Here is a 22,103-nt window from a genome sequence, read left to right as displayed (position 1 = left end):
TTTGCATTTCAAAATGCTCACACGGCAGACCCGTTATTAATGATCATTTAAAAAAATTGAACTAGGAAAGACAGTTAAGAACAAATTCTTATTTACAATGACGGCCTACCGGGGAACAGTGGGTTAACTGCCTTGTTCAGGGGCAGATTTGTACCTTGTCAGCTCGGGGATTCAATCCAGCAACCTTTTGGTTACTGGCCCAACGCTGTAACCACCTCATATTAAGCATGAGGCATTGCATTATCAGTGGGTGTTTGCTCATCAAGTGGATGTACTGAATAGTGTATATTGTAGACAATTACATTTTAGTCATTTAGCAGACGCTCTTATCCAGAGCGACTTACAGTAGTGAATGCATACATTTCATTTCATGCATTTTTTTTTGTACTGGCCCCCTGTGGGAATCGAACCCTCAACCCTGGCGTTGCACACACCATGCTGGCGTTGCAAACACCATGCTCTACCAACTGAGCCACAGGGAAGGCAAAAAACACAATAGCTTCAGCGCATCAACATCTTTGTTACATGAACTCTCTTCTTCTTTCCCAAACTGCCTTCATTCACCCCAGATGGGACTCGAACCCTCAATCCCTGGCTTAGAAGGCCAGTGCCTTATCCATTAGGCCACTGGTGTACTTGTAGCAACCTTAACACAACACCTAGTGACCTATTCAACGGGTTCAGACCTCTTGGCGTAACGGTTAAGGCATTGGCTTGACAGTCATTTGACCTGGGTTTGAGTCCCAGTTGGGGCTACCCCATGAATTTGCCACAATATATTAATAAATTACTATGTAATTATTTGTAAACATCTCGCCCCTGTTCTAGCGCCCAGCCTGCTCCCACATTGTTAGGCGTCTGCTGGCCAGCCCAGCCACTTCGCCCCCAGTGCCCAGATCTCACTACTTGTGCTTTTCCCCTGGTTAATCTCAGAGGCCAGTACCAGGTCCTGTGGGCTGGTAGCCACCCTGCTGACCTGTGGGACAATGACCGACCCTGTTCTGGGCTGCCTGTTCTGGGCTGCCTGTTCTGGTCTGTTTGAGGAAGGGTGAGGAATGCCCATTGGGTAAACATCTGAAGTATATACTCTATCTGGGGTCTGTAAAGGAGAAAGGATGTCTAACTGGCTGAGGTTTGTAACATAACTCAGTTGAGGTTTGCCCTGACTGTGTGAGATTAGTCACGCCCTGGGTATCTTGGTTCAATCATAGTAATTATAGGCCCCTTGGCTACGTTTACACATGCAGACAAATTATGATATTTTGCCTAATTATTACTCTTTTGACCAATCAGATCAGATCTTTTGCCAATAAGTGGAAAACAGATCAGAATTTGTCTCAGTGCGTAAATGCAGCCACGGTGTTTCCCAAATGTGCAATGTGACATTTTTTACTTGTGATTAAATGAACAGCTTTATTCTGCCGTCCTGCTTTGCATTGTGACTCAACTGCACAGTCATTGACTGAGAGCAGAGTGGGAGAAAGCAAAACCAGTCGGAGACAAAGATATGACCCCGTCTCTGAGGATGTGAGGATTACTTCCACCACTTTTCTCATCACGCCCTGGCTCCCATGCGGTAAACGGAAGGAACAGCATGGGAGAAGGAGAGATGGAGGAGACAGGAGGGAAATGGTGCTCACATTGTATCCATTTCAATGACTACCACTCTCTTCTTCTGAGGGGGTTGAGATGTTTTAAGCCCCTACACTTAGTGGCCCAAAATGGAATACGATGTTCATGATCAGGGTTGGGTAGGTTACTTCCTAAATGTAATCCGTTACAGTTACCTGTCTCGAAATTGTAATCAGTAATGTAACTTTTGGATGACCTAAACTCAGTAATGTAATCTGATTACATACAGTTACTTTTTAGATTTCTTTCCCCTTATTAAGAGGCATTAGAAGAAGACAAAAATGTATGTTACCAATTGAACGACATCTATTGCTGGATAAATCTATGTTAAAGTTTACATAGCTGGTCATATATGGATGTTACATGTTACTTTATGGGTTGGTTATGTAGGTTTCCTCTAAACCATTGCTTTCTACTGCATATAAGAATATGATTAAATTATATCTTTACATTAATATACAGTATATCATTTAGAAGTCCAAAAATGTATGTAGCAACTACAGAATTACCCTTTAAGTCTATCAAATGTGTGTTAGTTTGAGCATGTGTCCATTAGGCCTATGGATTTTCTCTATTTATCAGCATGAATTAGATTGAGCAATAAAAGCCCCACTTGTACTCCATAGGCTGGGATCCGCACTGTGCAGCTGTTGCAAGAGCGCATTTTCACTGGCTGTCCACTGGCTTCAAAAACAATGATTTGATAGGCAACTTAAACTTCTTGAATTCAATCATTATTGGGTTCAAATACATTTAGATTTGAGAACAGCCATCCACAACAACCACAATCCGTAAGGCGCAAATAGCTAAATGAGAGGGAAGCAGTATGATTCACATCAATGCGCTTTGTAGATATCAATAATAAGTGATATCCATATCGCCGTAGACTACACCACTGCTGTCCTCCTTACCTCCAAGCGTTTATTCAAGTTGGATAATCTTTGGATGCCGACAGCAGTCGCACCATTGGAAGAAATATCTTGGACTGTAGCCTACAAAAGCCTATTCCTGCTCTTTTCCCGCGATCCATCAAACACATTTGGTGTGTCATCATAGTGGTCTCTGATTTGTGGTCAAACTCCCTCAGGTGGAACAAATTTACATTTGCGCCTTTTTTCAATGCTTCTTTGAATATTGAGAAAACAGAGAAGGGTCAAAGATTAAAAAAAATCCCAAACATCCTTTCTGAATTTAAAAATAATCCTCGAAGTAATCATCTCGTTTTTCAAAAGTATCTGTAGTCTGATTACAATATTTTAGCTGGTAATTTAACGGATTAGAGTTAACCATTAATCTTTTACAAAAGCCAACCCTGCTCATGATACTCATTGTGGAAGGTGGACAAGATGACTTGAAAAGCCTTGTTTCCCATTTGGTTATACGGTATGTAACACAAGTGGTTAGCTGCACTGGGCTTGGTTTGTTTTGAGTAAGTCAGGCTTTAGGGGCGCATCATCATAACAATAAGTAGAACTAAACTTCAGTAACTCTGTTTGCTTTGACGTGTTGGATTTACACCAATAGGAGAAGAGTCCACTCACACTGTCACCCAGGTCTAATATCTGCAATTCAGTTCCTGACAGAAAATTAAGTAGGCTAAAATAAGCAGAAACTATTTGGCCAAAAGAACTGGAAATAAGTACTCCAGCTGTTAGTGGGCTCAGGCAGCCAATCAATAAGGAGGTGGAGCATTAGAGATGAAAATAAAACAGAGAGAGGGCCAGTGTTATTAGCACTGCTTGAGTCATTTCTCCACAGGGTCCAGCTATTACACACACACACACACACACACACACACACACACACACACACACACACACACACACACACACACACACACACACACACACCTGCTACCCTTGACTTGATTTGGTTGGCAAGAGTGCGCCTCTAATTTAGGTTCCATTAGTGCGACTTGTGTCTGTGTCAACCCCCCCCTCAATCATGTCTCAAAACACAGCATAGATTATTTTATAAACAGACAGGTCATATGATTTTTAACCACTTTTTATTTGCTAAAACCTGTAAAACTGACAACTGTTAACCAATAAGATCCATGTTGATAAAGATGGTTGATAAAAGACATCTCTGAGATATACAGCGCCTTCAGAAAGTTTCACTCCCCTTGACTTTCTACACATTTTATGTTAGAGCCTGAACTTAAAATGGATTCAATTAGGATTTTTTTTGTAACTGGTCTACACACAATAACACGTAATGTCAAAGTGGAACGATGTTTTTTATACATTTTTACAAATTAATACAAAAAAATGAAAAGCTGAAATGTCAACCCCTTTGTTATGACAAGCGTTAATTAGTTCAGGAGTAAAAATCTACTTAAGTCACATAATAAATTGCATGAACTTACTGTGTGCAATAAGTGTTTTACATGACCCCACACATACAATTATCTGTAAGGTCCCTCAGTCGAGCAGTGAATTTCAAACACAGATTGAGCCCCAAAGACTAGCAAAGGGCACCTATTGGTAGATGGGTACAAGTAAAAAAGCAGTCATTGAATATCCCTTTGAGCATAGTGAAGCTATTAATTACACTGTGGATGGTGTTTCAATTACACCCAGTCACTACAAAGATACAGGCGTCCTTCCTAACTCAGTTGCTGGAGAGTAAGGAAACCACTCAGGGATTTCACCATGAAGCCAATGGTGACTTTAAAACTGTTACAGAGTTTAATGGCTGTGACAGGAGAAAAGTGAGGGTGGATCAACAACATTGTAGTTACTCCACAATACTAACCTAAATGACAGAGTGAAAAAACAGAAGCCTGTACAGAATAAAAGTATTCCAAAACATGCATCCTGTTTGCAACAAGGCACTTAAGTAAAATTGCAAAAAAATGTGGCAAATAAGTTAACTTTATGTCCTGAATACAAAGCGTTATGTTTGGAACAAATCCAACACATCACTGAGTACCACTCTTCATATTTTCAAGCATGATGGTGGCTGCATCATCTTATCGGTATGCTTGTCATCAGCAAGGTTTTTTTTAGGATAAAAATAAATGGAATAGAGTTAAGCACAGGCAAAATCCTAGAGGTAAACCTGGTTCAGTCTGCTTTCCAACAGACACTGGGAGACCAATTCAACTTTCAGCAGGACAATAACCTAAAACAAGGCTAAATATACACTGGAGTTGCTTACCAAGATGACATTGAATGTTGTTGAGTGGCCTAGTTACAGTTTTGACTTAAATTGTCTTGAAAATCTATGGCAAGACTTGAAATCGGCTGTCTAGCAATGATCAACAACCAACTTGACAGAGCTTGAAGAATTTTTAAAAGAATAATGTGCAAATATTGTACATCCAGATGCGCAAAGCTGTTAGAGACTTACCCAGACTCACAGCTGTAATCACTGCCAAAGGTGATTCTAACATGTATTGACTTAAGGGGTTGTATACTTAAGTAATCAAGATATGGGTTTTATTTTTCATATTTGTTTTGTACAAATGTTAGAATATTTCTTCTACTTTGACAATACAGAGTAACTTAGTGTAGATCATTGACCAAAATGTGTTTAACCCACCTTGTAACCCAACAAAACGTGGAAAAAGTCAAGGGGACGAATACTTCCTGAAGGCACTATATAAACAAAAATGTTTCTCTTCTCACATCTTCAATAATTATATTGAATATATACATACCACATACAAACATACAAGCCCCACAGCTTACCCCCAATCATGATTCAGTTGACCATGATCAAAGAAATGATTGCCATATGGCCAAATGATAAGGAGGTTGAGTTTTTGTAAACACAGTCTCTGTCTCTTGACCCGTCGCCGTCTGCACCATAGGGTGAATCTCAAAAGTCTTTACTTGATTCTTCAACCGCCTTCTCAAAACTCACTGAAGGAGAATATCTGAGGTTCCTTCCATTCCCCTCGGACCTTCTCCTCCAATGCGTTTTTAGAAGTGGTCGAGGAATAAAGGAAACGCCCAATTCCTCGCTTTCACTCATGTCCGTCTTTGGCCGTGATATCCAACATGGCGTGCAGTTCCCAGGGTTCGTATCCCAGCAGGCCTTGCAGGTCACAGACGAAGCGGTAGACATAGCGCTTGCCAGCGTTCTTGTGGATGATGTTCTTGTCGTAGTAGTAGCGCAGGCCTCGACTCAGCTTCTCGTAGTTCATCTTAGGTTTGTTCTTCCTCCGGCCCCATAGCTGGGCCACCTGGGATAACAAACCATTAAACTAGTATTATCAATCAACATATTATACAGTACATAGGCCTATCTAAAGTTGGCTAATTGACCTTACTTCAGAATAAGAACACTGTAATAACATGTTTTCATATAACAGGCTACCCCTCTTGCCTCATCAGGATCTGTCAGTTTAAAATCCCATCCATCCCCTGTCCAAATGATGAATGATTGACAGCTGCGGTCAATGAGGAGCTCCAATAGAAACTGCCACAGCTGAATGGGACCGCTACCTGTCGAGACATATAGGGAGGGATTAAACTGTTAGGCAAGTCAGTTAAGAACAAATTCTTATTTACAATGACGGCCTACCCCGACCAAACCCTAACGACGCTGGGCCAATTGTGCGCCGCCCAGACTAAGGAGATCAAGATTCAGACTAAGGAGATCAAGATTCAGACTAAGGAGTTGGCTAAAGCAGAACCTAGATTGTAGATCAACAGGTAATCAAAGAGAGTGGTCACTTTCTTCATAAAGAACATCACTCACCAGTATAAGCAGAGAGAATGCCTGCCGGAACCACAGCTCTCCCCAGATCAGTCTTGTCCCCTATAAACTCTTTGAAGCTCCTGTGTGGGGTTGGCAAATTGAAGGGGTCCTCAGAGATGGACTCTTCCACACCCTTGTCTAAATCCTGCATTGGCCTAGTCAAGGACAGCGAAGCGGTGATGTCCGTGTCCTCATAATGCAGGGTCCCAAACTCAGAATCACAATCTGAAGTTAAGAGATTGAGAAAATTGGTTGATGATAGAGAGATTCATGGAATAGTTTCCTAACAGAAGGAGAGACACCTCCAAAGCCCTGCTCTAAAGCAATAATACATTTCCAAAGGCTTATCAATTACAAATACATTCTGAATGTTAACCTTTTACCCTTCAAGCAAATATTAATCCAATACTAAGGAGAAGTTTTTCTTCACATAATTAAATAGAACACATAAGGTGGTATAAAGAACACAAAGCATATCTATATGGTTTCCTACCAAGGTCTCCATGGTTTCCTACCAAGATCTCCATGGTTTCCTACCAAGATCTCCATGGTTTCCTACCAAGATCTCCATGGTTTCCTACCAAGATCTCCATGGTTTCCTACCAAGATCTCCATGGTTTCCTACCAAGATCTCCATGGTTTCCTACCAAGATCTCCATGGTTTCCTACCAAGATCTCCATGGTTTCCTACCTGTCCTGTCAAGGTCTCGGAGCAGAGGGACAGAGGACAGGTGGTTTCTGTACGGTCCTTCCTGTTTGACCCGGTGGTAGTCCTGATATCTCACAGTCACAGGGTCAAGGGTCAGAAGCTGTGGGGGTTCTGTTGGGAGATGGGAGAACTGACCATGGTGATTCTGCTTGTCCATGAGCTGCACATGGTCCACGTAACTGTCTGAGGAAGACAAGAGCATAGCTGATATAGATTATATGTGACTGACATAAGAGACATACAAACAATATACCGCTGACAGGTGAAGGGATGCGTTTTTAATACCTCGGTTCGTTTGCGACTGGCAGAGAGAATTCGACGTGCAAAGGACTAGAGAGGAACCATGATCATATTCACAATCTGAAACACACATAGATATACACACACATGTAATGGGAATCACTACTACTAAATGTCATTGTTCAATGAATAAATACATACTTTGGTATGATACAACATCACACCCCCCTTTACCTCTGCGCATAGTTTCCAGATGTTCCCAGAGGATTTCTCCTGCTGTGTAATCAGAGCTCAGGTCCAGGAAGGCCTCTCTGTCCAGGGTGCAGAGCTCACTTCCAGGCAGCCCTCTCCAATCCGAGCCCAGGCTTTGGAGGCCGAACTCAGCCTGGCACCAGTCTAACCAGTGGTTCACCTCCCACTCTGACCACAGTTTAGGGTCTAGACACAAAAGACGAAATAGAATATTAGTCAAAACACAATTTGTATCGCTCTTTACATCTTGATTTCCATACATACTGCAGGTTAGGCTGAAACAGAGAGAGAGCAATTACAGGTAGGCTATACAACAAAACTACAAGTTATATAATACCAGATGTCATTGTATGTATACCCCACATGGTACCTTGTGGGAAGTGCATACGGCTGCTCTCCTGGGCGAAGCCAGCGAAGGTGGTCTTTATCGCCTGGCTCAGGACCTCCTTACTGGTGGGGGTGAGAGGAGGGACATCCAGAGGGTCTATCTCTACACCAGAGATACAGGAGCCAGATCACGGAGTCATCCCACAGACATAACGGATCAAGAGGAAAAACAGACAGAGCTGAGAGCTCATCAGCGAAGGTGAGCACACACAAATGAACAGACTACTAAAGATGACACCATAAATTACAGTATAAAGTTGTAGATAAAGTAGTGAAAAGAATAAAACATAGGATTATGATGAATGACAAAATGGAGGTAAATACCGTAAGAGCTCCAGTCCATCCTTAGGTCTTTGGAACGAGGGATCAGGTGGAAGAAAGTGATCCAGAGGAGGGAGGAGACGGGTTTTAATAAGACCAATGGGACGAGGAGGGAGGAGAAGGGTTTTAATAAGACCAATGGGACGAGGAGGGAGGAGAAGGGTTTTAATAAGACCAATGGGACGAGGAGGGAGGAGAAGGGTTTTAATAAGACCAATGGGACGAGGAGGGAGGAGACAGGCGGTGACGGATATGTGTCAATCGGCTGTGATGGAGGGGCGGGTATTGGGGACACTACCAAATAGGAGAAGAGAACTCCCAATTAGGCAACATGGAAAAGATACTGCAAAAAGACATACAGGGAGGTTATCTAGAGACGATGCCACAAAAGAAGCCATTACAACTGAGAAGGGTAGTTGTGATGGAGATAAGGAACTACTCTTGTGTTTTTAAGTTGATAGCGTTTAACTAAGGCAATACACCAGTATATCATCAGGAACCACTGAGATCATGGCAATTCAATTGGAAATATTTACACCAGCAGCAGCGAATCAGGTCTTTCTATTTCAGTAGGGCATGTGGTGAAGTGACCACCCAGTGAGGGGCTGTAAGTGCATATCTGTGCAGGGGGTCTCTTCAACCCCATTCATATAACAGAAACACTGGGATTATATCAGGTAGTGTATCGTAAGTAAGTTAACATCATTGTGTGTGTGTGTGTGTGTGTGTGTGTGTGTGTGTGTGTTTCCCCAGCCCAGCAGGGAGAGCCATACACTCATTACCGGACCACTGTGGCTGCCTTACTGCGATGAGGTTCTTCCATGAAGTGGGGTTAGGGAGCCGTGACAGAGAGCAATTTAGTCACAAAATGAGTCACACGTTGTATAGGACATTTGTAGAAAACAACAAGGAAAAAAATGACAGACCTGGTTGGTGTTAGAGCAGCAATCAGCAGTTAACACAATAACAAAGCCAACTCCCCGCCACTGTTTCGTTAAGAGCTGAGGGATGGGGCTGGAGAAATGTAACCACTCTCAGATTCACAGAGCTATGGATGCAAGGACTGATGGTCCATTATGTCAAAGCTAAAAGTTTAACCATGTTTCAATGGTATTCACTGTTTGTTTACATGAACTTGGTTTACAAACATCGGAGTAAAACAAGATTCTATTTTTGAATTTTGAGGTGTACGAAAATGTAACTATGATCAAAAAGTTATATTCTTCAAGAATCAATGGGTAAATATCCTTAATTGATAAATCAAGAAACATTTGTAGTGACTGCAGATTTCCCCTTTAAGGCCTGGCCAAGTTTAATATGTTTTAATCTTGAAATCTGGGAGGGTTTGGAAAAAGACTTTCAGCCTGTGCCAAGGGTTGTGGACCATTATGGCAAAGGAGGTAGTGACTGAGCTTGCCCTGCTGTATCCACAAAGCTGTCCCCCCCTTTAAATCGCTACACTAGCACTGTCCCTGTCTACTATGGGAGCGCTGGTGGAACCGGAGTCCTCCACAGTTCCGGAATGTCTTTCCACACTGACCGCAGACGTATGGCTTCTCCCCAGTGTGTATGCGGAAATGCCTGGTGAGCGCGCCCGAGTGGCGAAAGCGCATGGAGCACACCGAGCAGGTATAGGGTCTCTCTCCAGTGTGGATTCTCAGGTGAGTCTTCAGGTTCTCCAGACGGTTGAAATCCCGGTCACACTCGCTGCAGTGGTAAGGGCTCTGGCCCGGGGGGAAGACCTGACGCTTGGGGTGGGCCTGGGTGTGGTGTCTACGGAGCTCACTGGGCTGGTGGAAGCCCTGGCCACAGAGTTTGCAGATGTGGCTGGAGTGGGGGATAGTGGGATTAGGGTTAGGGATAGTGGGATTAGGGTTGGTCCTGATCTGGACTCCATAGATCTGAGGTGGGGCAGCAGGGATGATGGGAGTTGCTGCCTCCCCTGGTTGGAAGAGGTTGTTGGGGAACTGGGAGGAGAAGGCTGGAAGGACACTGGCTGTTGGGGCAGTCAGCTGTGGAACCTCTGTGTTGACCATATGAGGGTGAGCTGTGGAGAGAGAGAGAATTCATCAAATAATGATTTCATGTTTTATTACGCAGGTTCCATATGCATACATTCTACATATAGGCAAAGGTGTTACTCATTCTAATAAAATCATTTTGAGAGATACTGACACATAATGGTTAGTATTACTCAGTCGGTGATCAGTCTTATGGAGTCTAGTGGCATCTTGTGGATGATATAGTCAGTGGCCATTTGGAAGCTCTCTGCTATTATCTGGTACTTACATAAACTATGGCTGGTTCCAGGAAGCAGTGAGTCAGAGATCTGTAAGTCCAAAGGGTCTGGTTTCCACTCCTCTAACATCTTGGACTGAACCAGAGACAGACTATCAGGACCAAAGTCTTCTTTTACCACCGAGTCAAAACTGGAACCAGAGCTGGGACCAGACACAGAACCGTTCTCTTCCTTCACTCTGACCTGCTCCATCTCAAGGCTCTGGGCCTCTATGTGAAGTGGTGATGGGTCATTATCTCCAAATGTTGTTTCTAGACCACTATGACTGATGCTTTCTACACATGCCTTGTGGTCCATACACAAACTGGAGGTCTCTTCCCTGACTTCTGAAAATGAAAAAGACATTCAGAACATTATATATTTTTTAAAATCTTGTCAGGCTTAGACTGTATTTCTTGTTGTTATCTAGCTAGTCAAGCGAACACTGTATTTCTGTAATATTGTATGTCTGACATATCATTTGGCTTGATAAAAAGGCCTACCTTTAAGCAGGTCATGATGAGGGATAGACTGTCCTCTTGAAGCTGGATGTAGGTCTTGGGAACAGACTCGACCATCCTCGCTGATTTCACTGAAAGATCCATGGTCTTTCTGTCGTTCACTACTGATCTCTGCCTCCACAATTTCGTATCCATATTCGTCCAATGAATATGAGGACTTTATATTTAATTCGTTGTCCTTTGACTGCTTTTGAGTCTTTGCTAAGTTGTTGTGGAGAGGACTCGTCGACAACTGTCTCTGCGGACTTACACCTCTCGTCGTTTCCACACATTGACGCGCATCATTCAACTCTTGCTCGGTTGTTTGCAAGCGTTGTTTAAGAGACTTGTTTTCCCGTAGGGTTTCGTGCATCTGATCGCGGACATCCCCAAGCGCTTGACCTACCAGTTTAGTGACTTCTAATACGGCAATTTCCACAGCCACTTCGAACGCACCGTGGATCGTCGCCGCCAGTTCGTCCTGGAAAGAGAGCGATACCTCACCCTCTCCTGCGGGTTTCGAGGGGCGAGCTTGGGCTGACATTGAAGTCTCCCTTTTGATCCCTGTGTTAGTTTTTGACTGTGGTTTCATGTTGTTACAATAACCTTACTGCTAGTCTTGATTACAATATTACTGGCTACTATGTTGCAATGTGGTTGGCTACAATATAGCAGGAAGAGAGTAACTCCGTCTGAATCTTTCTCTGCTTACCCAGCATCTGGATATATCAGCTGGACATTATATATTATAGAAAACCTTCTAAAATGTCTATTGGCGAATGTTTTACATTTGCGCTATGAAATTTGTATCGCGCTCTTCTTCCCCAACGTCTTAACAGACAATGACTGTAAGGCAAAGAGGATCAATTATATTGACAAGATGGTTGACTGACCGCTCTAACGACGGAAATACATGTCCGCAAAAGGCTAAAAGCAGGCGGGAGGATGCGCGTTCAGGTGGGAACATTCTAGCCAATGAGAGGGCAGATACGCCTGTGAACAACAACTCCCATATAATTTTTTTTTCTTTCTCTCACAAAGTTGCCGGAATGTTACGTGCATTACACTTAGGCTATATCAGTACAACTCGTAGCAACCTAATCATTATGAACATTATATTTGATTAAATGATAAGCTCCTCATATCAAAATAGTATTGACCAAATTCGCCCACTCTCTCATTGCCGCCCATACAAAAACTCCGCCCTCTGCTTAACGCTTTTTCGCCAAGACAGATTTCTTTGGTGGAGTCGACCATCTCACTTCACCGCTTCCTCTCGGCTGTATACGCAAACGACATTAACGAGTCACGTCCGGGTCACGGATTTTTAGAAGATTTCTAAAGTAAAAGTCCACCATGTGTAATAGAAGAAACGTTTTAATAACCTGTATTTATTCATGATATCTGACGCTAATTTGTGTTATTTATTTGACCTTGGAAGTTGAAAATGCCACTTAAATACAAACAAATATTAATCACTGAATGTTTTGATAATTATTGTATAACATCACAAATACATTTAGGTTATTGACACTTTTCTACTGTTACAGGGATGGGCTTTTATTTAGAAAAATATATAAAACTCCGTGACCCGGAAAAGCTTTCATATTGTTTGCCGTCGAGACAGTGAGCAGCACTAAGCTCGAACAGTCAACTCGTTTGCCAGAGTAGCAGTAGCAGGTTGTGGAAGAACACTCATTTATATTGTTTGCTCGTAATTGTAACCAGTAAAAAAAATGCTAAGGAAAAAATCCACTAGCAGAGAAAAGAAAAGGAAAAGTTCACATACGGAAGCGCAGCATGTCGACAGAAGACGTAAGTGTACCGAATCTAGCGTTGAGGTGAGAAAACATTTAACACTCATCCACGGCAAAGCTAGCTTTGCTCATTTATACAAAAATGTTTTATTAATGTTGTCTTTTTGGTCTCCTCACCTTCGCTCCTTCTGTTCTGTGTGCACTTTCCCATTACACACACACACACCCAAGCCCCCCCCCCTGCCACTCACAACAAGGCTGAGATCACGTCTTCCTCTCTGTCCAGCAGAATCGGACCAAGGTAAAGTTGGTTTTATATTCACACGTTGACGTTCAACAGACATTCTCCAAAGGCCATTTTAAAATGGTAAAAACCAATAACTAATTCACTGTTTTGTCACAGAATCATCAAACTAGATATGATATATTCTATAAATGTCTAGCATACTTTTACAATCTTTGGTTTGAGTAGAAATCCCAGTTCGGAAATTCCCCCAAAACAAAGGTTGTAAAAGTATGCTAGACATTTTATAGAATAAATAATTTCTAGTTTGATGTTTCTGTGACAAACGGTGAATTAGTTGTAGATTTTTTTTGACCATTTTAAATGGCTTTTGGCGAATGTCTGAATGTGTGAATATAAAACCAACTTTACCTTGGTCTGAATGTATTTTATTTTACCTTTATTTTACTAGGCAAGTCAGTTAAAAGAACAAATTCTTATTTTCAATGACGGCCTAGGAACAGTGGGTTAACTGCTTGTTCAGGGGCAGAACGACACATTTTTACTTTGTCAGCTCAGGGGATTCAATCTTGCAACCTTTCGGTTACTAGTTCAACGCTCTAACCACTAGGCTACCTGCCGCCCCAGAATCCACCAAAACATTAAGACATTTATTTTACTGTAATAGACAAGTTCACTTTTCTAACGATACCCTTTTTATGTCTCTCCTCAAATTGCACGCAGAACAGACTACTTAAACAGGAGTATCAGTAAACATTGATTGTGGTAAAACATACTGCTGTATGACTCCTTGAAACAGGACTCCAAGGACGAGCAGGCAGATCTGGAGTTGATTGAGCCTGGCAGCGACGTCGAGGAGGGAGGACTGGACCTGAGTGTGCCATTTAAACCCATCAGTGCCTATGTCACAGACAGACATGAGATGCTAGATCAGTGCTTTCACGTGCTGGGAGAGAGTAAGCTGCAGAAGATGCTGCCTGATGAACTCAAGGTGATTGTGTAGTGAAATTCAGGGGTAACTTGAAAAGGACTGGAACCAGGGTCCCTGCATCAGGGCTGTTGGCTGTGCAAAGGGGCTAGGCCGAACCTAATTACTAATTCCTAACCCATTTGTATGTTTGGTCAGCACATCTGTTCCATGCTACTTAATGTAAAGATTGGATGTGTGTTTGATGTATTGTGGACAATCAGTTAATAGTATAGTCAGATCGTGCCACTAGTCACATTTGAGTAATTTCTCTGTTTTAATTTGATTTGGTGCTGTGGGCATTTGCCAGTTTTATTAATTTGTACTACATTGATAGCTTGAAAGTGGAGACGGTTATGGTATCTTCTCTCCCTCCTCCCCCTCTCTCTTGTTTCCAGATTTGTTCTCTCTTGTTTGTTTTTACAGAGCTGTAGTCTGGATTACATCTTTTGTTTTTACAGAGCTGTAGTCTGGATTACGTCTTTTGTTTTTACAGAGCTGTAGTCTGGATTACATCTTTTGTTTTTACAGAGCTGTAGTCTGGATGAAATCAAGACATTGTGCAGGGAGCAGCTGGAGCAGCTGTCTCAAAGCCACCTCCTTCAGATACTGGAGGGTAAGCCCATGGGTCCATTCAGCATCACAAGGTGGTGGTCTACTGTTAACCCTGCTGTCTTGTCGGTTCTCTTGGTCTGTTATAGGCTGGGTGGTGTTCAGAAGACACAAAACGAGGAAGTAGGCTATTACCTGAAATTTTCCCAACAAGAACCCTTTTTTTGTTGTTGTTGCTACGTTGTGTCGTTCTGAACACGATCCATTTTCACCTCATTAATCTGATGGTGTGTTTGGTTGATGTTCTCAAAGGTGAAGAGCTGACTGGTTCATCTGAAGGGGATAGGGAAAATGGCGCCACCGATAGCCAGTGAGTAGAACCGCATTTAATTGGAGCGTAGTACTGCCTCTTACCTTATCGTAATCCGTTGCAAGGACGTGAAAAGGTCTTGTTATCGCTGATGTTTTTTGCTGTTGTCAACCAGTGTAGCGAGAACCAATTGTAAGACATGGCGTTGTGTACACACAATAGGTCAAACTGCTTATTTGCTGTGAAAAGCACATTTTGCGTTCTACAAAGAATGTTTTAGTCTTATAGATTTATATTGCTTTGCTATTACTGGTGTGTAGGCTAGTTGACATTGTGGTGCTAGTTGCAGGTAGAAATGCAAACATTTGTCATAAAAGTGTTCTACAGTAATACATCATATCCTGATTTAAAATTTAAAAAAAATGATATTTTTTATTATTCATTGTATTTGATTGGTCAATGTTAGTCCGGAAGTGATTCAACTGAAAGTGTTTTTTTCCCCCTTTCTTTCTGTAAAGGCAGGATAATAATGTGGATTCTACGTCGTCCCTCAAAGAGCGTGCTGAAGTGGAGATCAAACAAGGTACTGGTAGCTGATATTGGTCTAGACCAGTGGTTCCCAAACTTTCTATAGTCCTGTACCCCTTCAAACATTCAACCTCCAGCTGCGTACCCCCTCTAGCACCGGCGTCGGCGCACTCTCAAATGTTGTTTTTTGCCATCATTGTAAGCCTGCCACACACACACACACTATATGATACATTTATTAAACATAATGAGTGAGTTTTTGTTACAACCCGGCTCGTGGGAGGTGACCGAGCTCTTATAGGACCAGGGCACAAATAATAATAATAATCATTTTGCTCTTTATTTAACCATCTTACATATCAAACCTTATTTGTTCATTAAATTGTGAATAACTTACCACAGGTTAATGAGAAGGGTGTGCTTGAAAGGATGCACATAACTCTGCAATGTTGGCTTTTGTTGGAGTCTCAGTATTAAATCATTGCTAGTGAGAGCTGAGAATCCACTCTCACATAGGTACGTGGTTGCAAAGGGCATCAGTGTCTTAACAGCACAAATTTCCAAGGCAGGATACTCTTGAGTGCAGCCCAATCCAGGAATCTGGCGGTGGGTTCTGGTTAAATTCAATTTTCACAGAACCGCTTGTTGCAATTTCGATGAGGCTCTCGTGTTCAGATATCGGTAAGTGGACTGGAGGCAGGGCATGAAAGGGATAACGAATCCAGTTGTTTGTGTTATCCGTTTCGGGAAAGTACCTGCGTAATTGCTCACCCAACTCGCTCAGGTGCTTTGCTATATCACATTTGACATTGTCCGTGAGCTTGTGTTAATTTGCACATGAAAAAATCATACAATGATGGCGAGACCGGTTGTCCTTGTTAATGCAGACAGAGAAGAGCTCCAACTTCTTAATCATAGCCTCAATTTTGTCCCGCACATTGAATATAGTTATGGAGAGTTCCTGTAATCCTAGATTCAGATCATTCAGGCGAGAAAAAACATCACCCAGATAGGCCAGTATTGTGAAACTCGTCGTCAGACAAGTGAAAATTATGGTCAATAAAGAAAACTTTAAGCTCGTCTCTCAATTAAAAAAAACGTGTCAATACTTTTCCCCTTGATAACCAGCGCTCTTCTGTATGTTAAAGCGTTACATGGTCGCTGCCCATATCATTGCATAATGCAGAAAATAAATTAGTTCAGGGGCCTTGCTTTAACAAAGCCTCTCGGTGGATGCTGCATAGAATTCAATAATTGTTTCCAAACATTTCCTGCCATGTCACTGATGCGTCGTGACACAGTGTTGTTTGATGAAGACCTTGTCTGTATAGTTTTTTGGGGCCTTTTCCCCCAGCATTGTCCCAGCCATATCCGCGGCAGCAGGAATAATTAAGTCCTCCACAATAGTATGGGGCTTGCCTGTCCTAGTATGGGGCTTGCCTGTCCTAGCCACTAGCTCACCATATAAGACACTTCTAGCCCCTTCTTATTAATGGTACCTGTTATACATGTCTTACTACTCAAAAGTCATCTTAATTCTCTCACACAACTCTCGTGGCTTATTTTTCAAATTGGTATGTTTCTACATGTCTGCACAAGAGTGAAGGTTTTAATGGACTGTTTGAAAATGTGAATCACATTTTGGGAAATAGCCGGCCTAGATTTTAAGGCATATTGGCCACACTCTGCTCTCGTGTCAGATGAAAGGAAAGTGCATGCACTTACGATGCATCAAGGAACATTTTTTTGCTCAACTTATAAAGTGCATTTTCTTGACCGCTGATATGCTTCATTTTGGGGGATAACATGAACCATTTACACACGTGGGAATTGGTCTGTATGGAAATGTTTCTTACAGAAGAAATTCTGGAAAGCAAACACATAACCATGGTAGCAATTAAAAGGAAACACTTTGGAGATTATGTCATAATTATTCAACTAAAGGTGAGGACACCACAGTTCACCTGACAAGACTGAATCCTGACGTTACGCTGTTGATTGTATGTGCATTTTACAATTACTGTATTTCTCGTTGCATTTGTTGTTAAGGAAATCTAAAAATACTCTGGATACATTCAGTAACATAATAAGACTGTTCCTGGTACGTGGTGTAGGTGCAACATAAGACACACAAAAAAAGACAAGTGTTTGTGTGAGAGGTCTGACTGGTGTTTCCAAGTGGCCACACATCTCTCCGAAGTGTGCACAGTTGTAAGTATTTCCAATGCACTTTTTTTCATGACTCAGTCTTCAACTATAAGGTAGTTTTTTTGTTGAGTTCTCCTATCTGTGTCTTTGAGGAACTAGCTCAAACACACTTGTAGTTTAATTTAAAACACAGCCCTGGATCCCCGACGTCACACAATTACTGTTAGTGCAATCCAAAAGTGGTCCATTTTTTTAAAGCACAATCTAGATTAGGTGGGCATGATTTAAAATCTTGCTCTATTGCCAACATGACTACCAAAGTTATAAAATACAATGTTAATAGTGTTAAGCTTTCACAAGACAATTCAGGGAAACGGATTGTAATTTTGGTGAGCAAAGAGGTCATAGGCGCATGTGCCACAGCGAATTTTCTTCACAATAAACCAAACAGTCTCATTCTGTTCAGAACAACCCAGGGTATAACGCCGTGTCATCTTGTAAACTGTACATCAAACATCGTTTTTATAATTGTTGACACTGACATGAGTTTTATAATTCGTAAATGTGAAGTGCATGTTTGGACTCACGGGTGTTTGGCTTGCTTGTATGCCATCAAAGCAGTATTTTATTATAATCAAGGTCTCATCTTTCAAAATACATTGAGTCCTCTTTAATTTACAGCATTTCTCTCTCTGACAAAACATCTGCAAAAGTTGCCCAAATAGCAGGACGGAGGGGGGGCCGCCATTTTGTCACGTGGTGCTCAAGTTCAGAACAGCTGTCAATCAAAACCCCATACAGAGCTGTGAAGCAGAGACCCTGATGTCTGACGTCTTGTATAGCATGGTTTCTGTTCAGCCACTGTGTTCCAATTTAGGTGTTTATCAGTGTCCAAATCTGCCATTTCCAACCTGTATACGGGTACGAGTGTAAACAGTGGATGTAAAGCACAAAATACTTAAAGGTTACTTTTGTGGCGTAGTATTACTTTAAGTGTTATGACGATTGACTTGAGTTGAGTTTTCTGGGCCCTGATGTCTGCAGTAGTGCTGCATGGGTCAGCTGTTTGTTCACCCGCCCAACTATTGTATGAAAATTTGAGGACCGACCCCTAACCACGCAAATATAGAAAATGTGCTGTAGGCTACAGTCAGATGGTGGAACGATTTCTTTTTACGGGGGTGAAGTGTGTGTGTGTGTTATATATATATTAGCCTAATTTAGGTATGTTTCTGCTTAAAATGTCCAGGATTTTGGTTTGCTATTTGTTAGTCAACTTGTCTATAATTTGATGCATGCAGCTTCTCTTCTGTCGTATGTTGCCCTACAAGACTAAATAATCCTTTGCCTACCTGAATGATATAATGAATGCTTCAATCTACACTGCTCAAAAAAATAAAGGGAACACTTAAACAACACAATGTAACTCCAAGTCAATCACACTTCTGTGAAGTCAAATTGTCCACTTAGGAAGCAACACACCCACACAAGTGGCTCAGGTAGTGCAGCTCATCCAGGATGGCACATCAATGCGAGCTGTGGCAAGAAGGTTTGCTGTGTCTGTCAGCGTAGTGTCCAGAGCATGGAGGCGCTACCAGGAGACAGGCCAGTACATCAGGAGACGTGGAGGAGGCCATAGGAGGGCAACAACCCAGCAGCAGGACCGCTACCTCCACCTTTGTGCAAGGAGGAGCAGGAGGAGCACTGCCAGAGCCCTGCAAAATGACCTCCAGCAGGCCACAAATGTGCATGTGTCTTCTCAAACGTTCAGAAACAGACTCCATGAGGGTAGTATGAGGGCCCGATGTCCACAGGTGGGGGTTGTGCTTACAGCCCAACACCGTGCAGGAGGTTTGGCATTTGCCAGAGAACACCAAGATTGGCAAATGCCCAACACCGTGCAGGAGGTTTGGCATTTGCCAGAGAACACCAAGATTGGCAAATTCGCCACTGGCACCCAGTGCTCTTACCAGATGAAAGCAGGTTCACACTGAGCACATGTGACAGACGTGACAGAGTCTGGAGACGCCGTGGAGAATGTTCTGCTGCCTGCAACTTCCTCCAGCATGACCGGTTTGGCGGTGGGTCAGTCATGGTGTGGGGTGGCATTTCTTTGGGGGGCCGCATAGCCCTCCATGTGCTCGCCAGAGGTAGCCTGACTGCCATTAGGTACCGAGATGAGATCCTCAGACCCCTTGTGAGACCATATGCTGGTGCGATTGGCCCTGGGTTCCTCCTAATGCAAGACAATGCTAGACCTCATGTGGCTGGAGTGTGTCAGCAGTTCCTGCAAGAGGAAGGCATTGATGCTATGGACTGGCCTGCCCGTTCCCCAGACCTGAATCCAATTGAGCACATCTGGGACATCATGTCTCGCTCCATCCACCAACGCCACGTTGCACCACAGACTGTCCAGGAGTTGGTGGATGCTTTAGTCCAGGTCTGGGAGGAGATCCCTCAGGAGACCATCCGCCACCTCATCAGGAGCATGCCCAGGCGTTGTAGGGAGGTCATACAGGCACGTGGAGGCCACACACACTACTGAGCCTCATTTTGACTTGTTTTAAGGACATTACATCAAAGTTGGATCAGCCTGTAGTGTGGTTTTCCACTTTAATTTTGAGTGTGACTCCAAATCCAGACCTCCATGGGTTGATAAATTGGATTTCCATTGATGATAATTTTTGTGTGATTTTGTTGTCAGCACATTCAACTATGTAAAGAAAAAAGTATTTAATAAGATTATTTCATTCATTCAGATCTAGGATGTGTTATTTTAGTGTTCCCTTTATTTTTTTGAGCAGTGTAGTTGACATCGGTAAAGTTTTCTGTCATGTCTGCTGGGATGGTTGAGTATAACGAACAGATTCCTTTCGACCCAAACTGATTCCTGTCACTTTATCTGCAGAAGGTGGTGGCTCGGAGGAGAGTGACGTCCTTAGCATCAACGCCGACACCTACGACAGTGACATCGAGGGACACAAAGACGAGCCGTCCGAAAAAACTGAGGAAGCCGCCAGGACACTGGAAGTAGTTGCTGGAGAAACATCTAACCCCGGCCCCTCCGCGATCCCAGCCCCTGCCGATGGGAATCCCTTTGCTGACAAACCCCCCGAACCGAAGAAAGAACTCCAGAAGGACATAGATAAAAGCGTTAGCGAGATCCTAGCTTTAGCATCGACACCTGACCAGGAAGACGCAAAAAAACTGATGGCGCCACCACTAGCTGCTGCTCCAGAGGCCTCCTTGTTGGTTACGAGGCTACCCACTCAGAGTGCACCCATCCCTGGCCCAGCTCCAGCGCCAAGCCAGCCCTCAGCCCAGCAGCTGGAGCTCCTGGAGTTAGAGATGAGAGCTAGGGCCATTAAGGCCCTAATGAAAGCCAACGATGTGAAGAAACAGACGTAAACAAGGCTAAGGCTCTCAAAGACTTGTCGTTTTTAGATGTTTCTAAAATAATTTCATTTTCAGAAAAGGAGTCCTATGATTCAGTTGTTCTTTTGAATTTTAAGGACTGTAATCGAGTAAAGTTTATTTTCCTTCTACTTAACATGCTTTGTACATATTTATTTGAGAAAATGTGTTCAGTGGATTCTCTATCACGGGAACCTACGGCCCGAGCCGTGAGCATATGGAGCAGCTGCACCCCCACTTTCAAAATAGGAGTGCAAATGTACACCGACTGTACAAAATCTTAGGAACACCTTCCTAAAATTGAGTTGCACCCACTTTTCCCCTCAGAACAGCCTCAATTCGTTGGGGCATGGATTCTACAAGGTGTCGAAAGCGTTCCACAGGGATGCTGGCTCATGTTGACTCCAATGCTTCCCACAGTTGTCAAGTTGGCTGGATGTCCTTTGGGTGGTGGACCATTCTTGATACACAGGGGAAATTGTTGATTGTGGAAAAGCCCAGCAGCGTTGCAGTTCTTGACACAAACCGGTGCACCTGGCACCTACTACTTTACCCCGTTCAAAGACACTTAAATATTTTGTCTGACCCGTTCACCCTCTGAATGGCACACATACTCAATCCATGTCTCAATTGTCTCAAGGTTTACAAATCCTAATTTAACCTGTCTCCTCCCCTTCATCTAAACTGATTTTAACAACTGACATCAGTAAGGGATCATAGCTTTCACCTGTGGCCTCATTTCTTACCATTGCTTACATGTCACACTAAATATCTGCTTGGGCCATTTCTGGAAAGACTGCACACATCATCTTGGCTCACACCATACATACCCATGTTTCTGTTATAAATCAGACCCCTCCTGAAACTCTGCACGCGCGAGCGAGATTTAAAACTCCGCCTGAATAAAGATGAATGAAGTTCATTTATGGTGAGAATATCGCCCGTATGTGCTATATACTTTGGAAGTATTCGAATTAGGCTGAGGCAGTTCTTCTAAAGTGAAGAGCAGTAAGCAAACTTGATCAAATGTCTTTGTTGGAGATGGCAGAATGCAGTGACGTTTGCTGTAGGCCTAGGCTGCCAGACAACATTTTATAAAAGACAACTGCAAATGACTGTGTACCTGTAAACAGACTGTTAGATTTTAATAGGGG

The 22,103-nt window shown here is 42.8% G+C and overlaps 3 protein-coding genes across 5 annotated transcripts; 1 reads left to right on the top strand and 2 right to left on the bottom strand.

Moving 5' to 3' along the window:
* Positions 1–4,842: 4,842 nt before the first annotated feature.
* LOC106608532 (transforming protein p54/c-ets-1) lies at positions 4,843–8,472 on the bottom strand. Its single transcript, XM_014206489.2, has 8 exons — positions 8,255–8,472; positions 7,914–8,033; positions 7,526–7,729; positions 7,337–7,411; positions 7,034–7,234; positions 6,343–6,567; positions 5,968–6,086; positions 4,843–5,824 (listed from the first exon to the last, which is right to left on the bottom strand). The coding sequence occupies exons 1-8, from the start codon at positions 8,271–8,273 to the stop codon at positions 5,606–5,608; spliced, it is 1,182 nt and encodes a 393-aa protein (XP_014061964.1). The 5' UTR covers positions 8,274–8,472; the 3' UTR covers positions 4,843–5,605.
* LOC106608531 (zinc finger protein 37) lies at positions 8,440–11,914 on the bottom strand. 2 transcript variants are annotated; one of them, XM_045721471.1, is made up of 3 exons: positions 11,033–11,914; positions 10,541–10,873; positions 8,440–10,298 (listed from the first exon to the last, which is right to left on the bottom strand). In XM_045721471.1, exons 1-3 carry the CDS (start codon positions 11,619–11,621, stop codon positions 9,712–9,714), a joined length of 1,509 nt encoding a protein of 502 aa, XP_045577427.1. In that variant the 5' UTR covers positions 11,622–11,914; the 3' UTR covers positions 8,440–9,711. The 2 variants fall into 2 exon arrangements, with proteins under 2 accessions (XP_045577427.1, XP_014061962.2); XM_014206487.2 differs by having other exon boundaries at positions 10,541–10,876; positions 11,033–11,907.
* A 710-nt stretch (positions 11,915–12,624) lies between these two features.
* On the top strand, positions 12,625–21,085 carry caap1 (caspase activity and apoptosis inhibitor 1). Of its 2 annotated transcripts, none has more exons than XM_014206490.2 (6): positions 12,625–12,870; positions 13,830–14,021; positions 14,529–14,613; positions 14,862–14,919; positions 15,378–15,442; positions 20,444–21,085. In XM_014206490.2, exons 1-6 carry the CDS (start codon positions 12,766–12,768, stop codon positions 20,941–20,943), a joined length of 1,005 nt encoding a protein of 334 aa, XP_014061965.2. In that variant the 5' UTR covers positions 12,625–12,765; the 3' UTR covers positions 20,944–21,085. The 2 variants fall into 2 exon arrangements, with proteins under 2 accessions (XP_014061965.2, XP_014061966.2); XM_014206491.2 differs by having other exon boundaries at positions 12,646–12,844.
* Positions 21,086–22,103: the final 1,018 nt, after the last annotated feature.

Source organism: Salmo salar, chromosome ssa07 (assembly GCF_905237065.1).
Source record: "Salmo salar chromosome ssa07, Ssal_v3.1, whole genome shotgun sequence".
Lineage (NCBI taxonomy): Eukaryota > Metazoa > Chordata > Actinopteri > Salmoniformes > Salmonidae > Salmo > Salmo salar.
Note: the sequence above shows the minus strand (reverse complement) of the source record. Positions and strands in the feature narration are given on the sequence as shown.